Below are 8,235 nucleotides of genomic sequence, written 5' to 3'. Positions count from 1 at the left end.
TTTGGACTTATAAACGCTTTTCAAATATTGGTCCACGGTGGACGTGATCCATATTAGCATAATGATTTTGTCATCTTCCAATCATTATGTTTCATCTAATGGCTGGCGACTACTGTGTTCTAACTTGTTAAGGAGCTTTATATCGACCATATAAGCTCGAGCATACAAAGTGGTTGACTTTTTATTTATATTTTCTTTCATGTTAGCAAAACAGTCACGTTAAGATTGTAGTAAGTCTAAGGCATGTTCAAAGCACAATCATGCCAGCCGAAGTTCAGGAACAACTAACAAGAAACAGTTGGGGATTGAAATATATTACAAACGTAGCAACAAAGAGTTGACTTATTTAATGGATCCTAATTGTTTTTCAGCTAACACAAGAATGCAAACTCAGGGAATCAAATGAAATGTTAATTTACTCAACTTTGTTTATAATCAAGAAACTGAACTCTGAAGTCATTCAGTGTCAAACCTATTATAGTATCAGAATCATCAACCTAAATTTCCTTCGAAGGTTATTTGTGAATCATATCTCATTCTTTATTGATGTTATCTTTGTCACTTTAATTATGATAGGATTTAATTGGTATGCACCGTCAATTAATTATAATTATTCTAACCAATATTTTGACCATTTTTACAACCAATGTTGCCAATTGCAGAAAATGGCGGTTTGTTTAAATGCTGCTACGCAACAGGGCTATATAACGCCACTACTGCTGCTATTTGACAATATTTTATACTACTGATTAGTGTATGTCTGAACAATAATGGTTTGTTCAAATTCTACTAAGTGCTTAACAATATTTTCTAGCAGCAATGCTCTTCAACGCAAGGACTTTTGATCACGAATGTCTCTCGAATCGCCGTTGACCAATAAAATCTAGTTATGGCTGGAAAACACGGGTCATGGGTAAAATTTAAGTCAAACTTTCAATTAAGCAGCGTTTTAAGTAGCCTTCGCACTACTGTCGTGAATTTTATTTATTGTCGCTATATTAAGCATTTTCCATTTTACAGACATTATCGGTTGTTTGGTTTCACGTTGCAAACACTCAAACATACGTTTATACTCTCAAACAAGATTCTAGTACATACATAGTGTATGTCACAACACAACCTCTGTCTAAGCCATCAACATCATCCTCATCAGAAAGATTTTCCTGGTTATATTTCTAATAATAACGACAACCAACAAAATAATAATCCAGGAGCTATAGAACAGAGCTGCAATGGAGAAAGGAGATTTCAAAATGATGTATTTTTCTTTGTTAATCTTAACTATTTCTTCAACTGCCAACAAGTGAGTAATGCAATTTAATACATAAAGAAAAAAGATCAAATGTGGTTATGTTGAACTAACACAACTTAAATATATAGTTTGAAGTGAATCATAGCATGAATATCAATACACACCAATAACAACATTAAAAAATATACAACATCACCACCTTCTATAAAATCAAATCATACAAATCAAGATAACTAATTATCTATACTAACCAAAACCAGAAAAACAAAAGGGACGCATGAAATTGGTTAGTGAAGGTGACAGTACTACAGATCCAAAAGATGAAAAAGATAGATCTCATAAACGGGTGGGCCCACAAGAGAAAACCTGGTGAGGCAACCTTAAAGCTTCAGATTTAGAGAAGCAAGTATCATCAAGATCTTGACTGGTGCACCAGCTGCACTTGGAGTTCTGAGAACACTTTGACTTTGAAACCAACTCTCCACAGTTGATAAGGAAGGGTCTTTTGCTGGTTGAAAAGGGTTTCCTTGATGAACCATCTTCAGCCACCACCATTTGAAAAGGTTGACACAAAAGGAGAAAGATGAAGAGGATGAAGAAGAGTGGCTTGGAGTTGGTGATAGAGAACTCCATGGATGAATGATTCCAAAGCTCAGAGATTTCAGGTTTGAAAAATTGGTAAACTTTCTAACTTTATTATAGGTCAAATACATGCAAAAAGTCGTTTTAAGTTTTTCGTTTTCCTAAAGTGGTTCTTTAACTTTCAAAAGTCCCAAACAAGTTTTTAACTTTTAAAAGTCTTAAACAAGTCCTTTTAGTTTTTGAATTATTTCAAACAAATTCTTTTAGATAATGATGATGATGCTTCAGATGATAACAACAAAGACCATTATCCACCATTTGCCATGCCTAAAAAGATGGCTAATTTTAAGTGGGTGCTAGAAGTCAGATTTGGTACCAAAGATGAGTTCAAGAAGCAATTATCAACTATATTATCTACATCATGACTTGTTTGAAACGATTCAAAAACTAAAATGACTTGTTTAGAACTTTTGAAAGTTAAATGACCACTCAAAAAAACGAAAAACTTCCTGCATTTCACTATATTATATTATGTTTATTCTTTTATGCTTTCTACTTTACTTTATTTGAGAGACATGTTGAAATGTGGACTTTTGGACACAGAAGATTGTTGGAAACGGCATTGTCTTTTCTTTGACGGTTCCGTTGTTGTTGTTGTTGAGCCTTGGTGCAGGAAATTTGTTGAGATATGTTTGTCGATTTAAATATTATTATTACACCGATATTTTAGATTAGTTTATTTTATTCTAATATTTCATATAAAAAAAAATATGCGTGATATATAATAACTTTTTTGACTAAGATATTTAATATATTATCATGATTGAATTATATATTTTTGACTAAGATATTCAATGTAGTTTAATTAATTCATATCAAATAGATATTTGTAAAAATATTTATTACACACTGACATATATAAATGATATCAAAAGATTGTGTGTTTGTTCTCGTGAGCTTAACTCAATTGTTAAAACAATGCATAATATATTTATGATTCATTGTTCAAATCTCGATCACAAAAAAAAAAAAAAATTATATGATTGCCTATAAATGTTCTCCTAAAATGTTTTGCATTATATATCGTTTTTTTTTTATGTGAAGCAAATATTCTCATCTCATCGACAGAATCATGCAGATGACAAAAGAGTCCTTTAAAAGATTAACATCATTACATTGATAAACTACCGTTTGGCCCGGCTTTTTTTCAGCTTTTCTACGTTTTTAAGGAGAAGCTAAGCCAAACACAATATCAATAAAGTACCTTCGAAAAAGAGTACTTTTTTTAGAATGTATAAAATTGAATGGAATGAGCTTTAACCAAAAGTTGTTGAATGCTACTTCAAAAAACTATTTCTCCCCAATTTATTTCACAAGCACCTCTCTTCAACTCCCGCCGGCAACCTTTTGTTTTATGTTTTCAATACGCTTTTTTCATCCATTTTATTTTTTTTTATTTTTTTAACCGGTCCATTTAATTTTTTAATGAGGTTCCATTTAAGTTTATTATCTATTTTTTTAAGGAATTTTATTATCTTTTTATCACTTATATATTAATTTCAATATCTTTTGATCATCACAACCACGCAAATATTTGTATTCACGCTGTGAATGAATGACACCGAATATTTTTATTCCCTTTCTTCAACCACGGAAATACACACACACATTAGTGTTTAGAGTAATACTTTATGTTCCTCTTTCTGTTTTTTTTTTGTTATGCTAATGCGTATAATTTTTGTTAGTGTTGTGTAATGCGTATAATTATTTTTATAAAATTTTGATTTTAATTAAAAGTACAAGTGTAGTTGCCTAAAAAAATTATACTTATATATAATTAAAAGTACAAGTGTAACAAACTATGCGTATCTTTTTCTTATTAAAAAAACTAAACATATCTTTTTCAATGACACCAGCAATGTAACAAATATAATATTATATATATAAATTCTTATCTTTTTGACCAACACTAAAAATATGGTATTTTTATAACAAAATTTGTTATAGAGTATAATTGGAAAAGAAAAAACCGATTATTCTCATTATATATACACACATATACATATTATAAATATGATTGAGCGTGACGAAGAAAGCAATATAAATGAAGAAATCAGTTCATATAATCCAGGAAGAGTGCAAGATGGAGGCTACATGAATAAAGTTAGAAATCAAATAGGAGTTGCGTTGATGGAGAGTAGAAATATTTGAGTTTGTGATGATTTATGTCTTTAAAAAAAAATGATTATTGTTTTTAATTTTCCAAACTACTTTGATATTATTTATGTTATTATTTGAGCCTCCTTAAATTATTTATCCTATTCAAATATTTAACAAGTCGTTTATATGATGATACAAATTTGTATTCATGTTACACAAAATAAACGTCATTGAGTAAATATAGTATTGGTAAAAATATATCTTTTATATTTTAAACATTTTTTCCCTTCAAAAAATATGTTAGACATTTTTTTATTTATTATGTTAATTCATAATGAATTCAAAGTTTTTTTTATTTATAGACAATGCATAAATATATGCAAGGTCCCGGGTTCGAACCCCAGACACCACAAAAAAATAATAAATTCAAAGTTTTGTATAATATTTTGCCAAACAACTTTTAACTCAAAAATAACTTTAGAACTAAAAAAAATAAAGAAACCAAACAACTTTAACCTTTTTTTTAAAGAACTTTATTTTAATTTTTTTTTAAAGTAGCTTTTAGACCGAAAAAAAGCCTGGCCAAACGGTACCTGAAACTTTTTTTTAGTTACTTTTAATAATTATCTGAATTCATTTTTTTTGAGCAATTATCTGAATTCATATAAAAATTAATAACTTAAATATGGTTTTCCACATTTGAGATGATATTGTGTATGTGGCATTGAATCTAACATTTTAATAAATTCAACTACCATCACCAAAGTTTAATTTCTATATTTATTATGTGCTAAAATTGATTTTTCGTCTTAATAAATATTTTAAATTTTTATCGTTTTAATCTTCCTAAGAATTTTCTTTGATTGATCTCCCAAAAATAGTATTTTTTATTTTTTTGGAAGGAAATCTTTGTTTTTATGTCAACTCATGTGTATCATTATAAAAATAATTGATTTTTTTTTTTTTGCAAAAATTTTTTCTCATGTCTAATAAGATCACTTAAACGACAGCTACTTGGATTAGTTGAACTGATAGACTGGACACACACCTTGCTTTGTGGTAAGATCTCAGCTTCCTCCGTTGATAAATTAGTTTCAACTAAGGTTTGGTTTGGTATGCTTTCTTGCTTCTGTTTCTGTTTACAAGTCTCAATCTTTATGTTGCCTCACAATTGCTTAAATTCATTTGTTTATAATCTTCATTTTTAATCTCCCAGTTAAAGATTTGGATAATACTTAGTATTTACTGTTGCCATAACAACAATGAAATTCATCATGCGTGGTGTTCCTCCTTGTTTCTAATTTTAACTTACTTTTTTACCATATGGATAGGATAACCTTTGTATGAGTGAATTATGAGTTGAAAATCTCAGTTCTATTTAAGGGTTTTTGTACTATGTTTGGGATGTCAATATTTCAAGGGAGGTTTTGTCCATTTTTCTGTAGAAATTCCTTGGAATACAAGTTTTATAATTTAGTAGTCTTTTTCATATCCCATATCTTTACGAAGAACAACTTCCATTATGTTTTAGATTATAGACTCTATTGCTTGATGATTGGCTCATGTCAACTTTCTATTTTAGGTGGAGGCATGGAATGAAACTTTAACTTTCCCTAATCTAATTGTGGTGTTGCAACTCTAGTTGTGGTGTATGGTGGGGCAAAAAATCGGGTTTGACTCTTATATAGTGAGTATAGAGTAAATTGAGTGTTGATATTTTAACATCTCCATTTGTGCAATATAGTAGTTAATATTCTTTATTTTTCGCATTAAACCATGTACGACTTAATTTTTTTAACAAATTTCAAACCCTAAAGATACAAACACATCTAAGCTTCATCCTCCAAAATTTTCAAACTATTTTGTTACATGCTCAATATCATCTAAATTTTCTTCTCTCCCTGAATCCCCAATCTTCCATTTCTATTTTCATAAACTTGTGCCATTATGTTGTATGGGGAACCGGTTTACAGTTACGAGGCTAGTAGGGTGTACGCAGGTATGCACGTCATGGATGATAATGTTAAAGAACAGATTACGAGTGCATTAAGAGTGAGAGACCAGAGATAAAGTATAATCGGATTATGCGGGCCAGATGAAAAAGTCAAGCATTCTGTAAAAACAGCTATAAGAAGAGCTGAGAGAGATCAATTGTTCCAAAAGATTGTCACAGCAACTGTGACAAAGAAGCCAGACATTACAAAGATTCAAACACAAATTGGTGATGCAGAGATGGTGAAAATTTGAAGTCCAAACATGCACTTTATTTGGAAAACACAATGTTGGGGAGATTAGAGATTGACAAGTGCTTTGTTGGTATAGATCAATTAAGACTTTGCTTATTCGGTCAGTTGCATGTGCTTGTAATTTTAAGATATGACCAGTTTAGATAATAATAACTGTCATGATGTGTTTTATAGTGTTCCTTGTGCCTAATTTTAGCTTGGTTTTAGCATATGGGTAGCTAGGTAGGTGGCTATACCGTATTATGAGCTCAAAGACTGAGTTCCATTTCCTCCATTTATGTGATCAAGTTTGGGGCATTTTGAAGGAGTAGTATTATACCACGGGGTATATTTGACTTTGTGGCCAACAAATCGCTCTTAAATAATTTTTGAAGGGTGAATAGGTGGTTGTACTTCAGCACTTAACTCCATAGATTTTGGTCATTTTGACAATTGGCCTTGCTTAACGCTCTAATGTTCCTATTTGAAAAGTTTCATTTAGAATTTTGGATACTGATTTGGAGTGTAAGTCTATGTTTTGACCTGATAAATAATTATGTAATTGTAAGGGCGCTTTTGTACTATGTTTGGGATGTCGATATTTAGGGCAGGTTTTGTTGATTTTTCTGTAGAATTCCTCGGAATACAAGTTTATAATTTTAGTAGTATGTTTGGCTAATGTCATTTGATCTTATCTCGTATCTTTTAAACAACTTCAATCTTGTTTTAGTTTATAGTCTCTGTAGCTTGATGTTTTACTCTTGTCAAATTTCAATTTCAGGTGCAAGCATAAATTTGAACTTTCGCTAATCTAATTCTGGTGTGCAACTCTCATTATAGGCCATGGATAGGTTCACCTCATGAATGGTGGAGCGAAAAAAGGAACAGGTGGACTCCGAGTATAGAGTAAACTGAGCAGAGTTAGGCGAAAAAGATTGTGTTGAAACTACTTGCGCCAATATGAAGTTTGGAGATTGGGATGGGTATGAAAAGGCTAGTTTGGGGAACATGTATATTTCCGACATGGATGCTAATGTTAAAGATCAGATTACGAATGCATTAAAAGTGAGAGACCAAGGAGAAAATATAATCGGATTATGCGGCCCGGATGAAAGAGTAAGGCTTTCTGTAAAAACAGCTATAAGAAGAGCTGAGAGAGATCAATTGTTCCAAAAGATTGTCACAGTCACAGCAACTGTGACAAAGAAGCCAGACATTACAATGATTCAAACACAAATTGGTGATGCAATAGGTCTCAATTTTAATGATAAGATGAATGTAGCCGAATCAACTTGTTGCATGTGTTTTGGTAATAGTAAAACAGTGACAACTGCAGAAAGAGCTCATCTTATTTGTGCTAAGATGAAAGAGCTGCAAACAGTCCTGATTGTAATGTATGATCTTCATGGGAGACTCGATTTAGGTGAGATTGGTGTCCCCTTTGGTGAAGATCATAATGGTTGCAAGATATTACTCACATCTACAAGTGTGGAGGTTTTATCCAATCAAATGAAGGCTCATAAATTGATTCAATTATCAGAGACATGACATGATTCTCTTCAAACTAAAGTGTTTGAAGCAGAGTTGATAAAAATTTGAAGTCCAAACATGCACATCATATACAAAACTAAGATTTTGTTTTTTCTGTCAAATGCTTGTGCTTGAAATCTATGATATGAATAATATCTGTTATTCAAATTGATTAGTTATTAATTTAATTTCTATATTTAGTCTAGTCTTGTAAATAACGTCATCTGGGAGAAGGAACTGTTTTCCTCACTTAAACAACACCGTTTTCATTTTAGCCCACTTGTTTATTCATTTACTAATGTAAATTGAAATTTTGTCAAATGAAGCTTTCTCACTTCTCGGGTATCAGATCTAATGAAATTTTATCTGAACTTTTGATATTTGATTGTAGACTCTCAGCAAACAAAGGGCAAACAGAACTAAGATTTCGATGGAGCAGTGTGCATGCGTCTCACAACTAAAAGCAACCATAACATAAGTTTTACA

At 31.1% G+C, this 8,235-nt stretch overlaps 1 protein-coding gene across 18 annotated transcripts; it reads left to right on the top strand.

Moving 5' to 3' along the window:
* Positions 1–4,928: 4,928 nt before the first annotated feature.
* On the top strand, positions 4,929–8,023 carry LOC11418010 (uncharacterized). Of its 18 annotated transcripts, none has more exons than XM_024773662.2 (4): positions 4,929–5,053; positions 5,577–5,681; positions 5,983–6,340; positions 7,001–8,023. In XM_024773662.2, the coding sequence occupies exon 4, from the start codon at positions 7,180–7,182 to the stop codon at positions 7,765–7,767; it is 588 nt and encodes a 195-aa protein (XP_024629430.1). In that variant the 5' UTR covers positions 4,929–5,053; positions 5,577–5,681; positions 5,983–6,340; positions 7,001–7,179; the 3' UTR covers positions 7,768–8,023. The 18 variants fall into 18 exon arrangements, with proteins under 18 accessions (XP_024629430.1, XP_024629429.1, XP_024629443.1 ...); XM_024773661.2 differs by having other exon boundaries at positions 5,968–6,340; XM_024773665.2 differs by lacking the exon at positions 4,929–5,053 and adding an exon at positions 5,091–5,107 and having other exon boundaries at positions 5,968–6,340.
* Positions 8,024–8,235: the final 212 nt, after the last annotated feature.

This window comes from Medicago truncatula, chromosome 8 (genome assembly GCF_003473485.1).
Source record: "Medicago truncatula cultivar Jemalong A17 chromosome 8, MtrunA17r5.0-ANR, whole genome shotgun sequence".
Classification (NCBI taxonomy): Eukaryota; Viridiplantae; Streptophyta; class Magnoliopsida; order Fabales; family Fabaceae; genus Medicago; species Medicago truncatula.
This window is presented reverse-complemented; position numbering and strand designations above follow the sequence as displayed.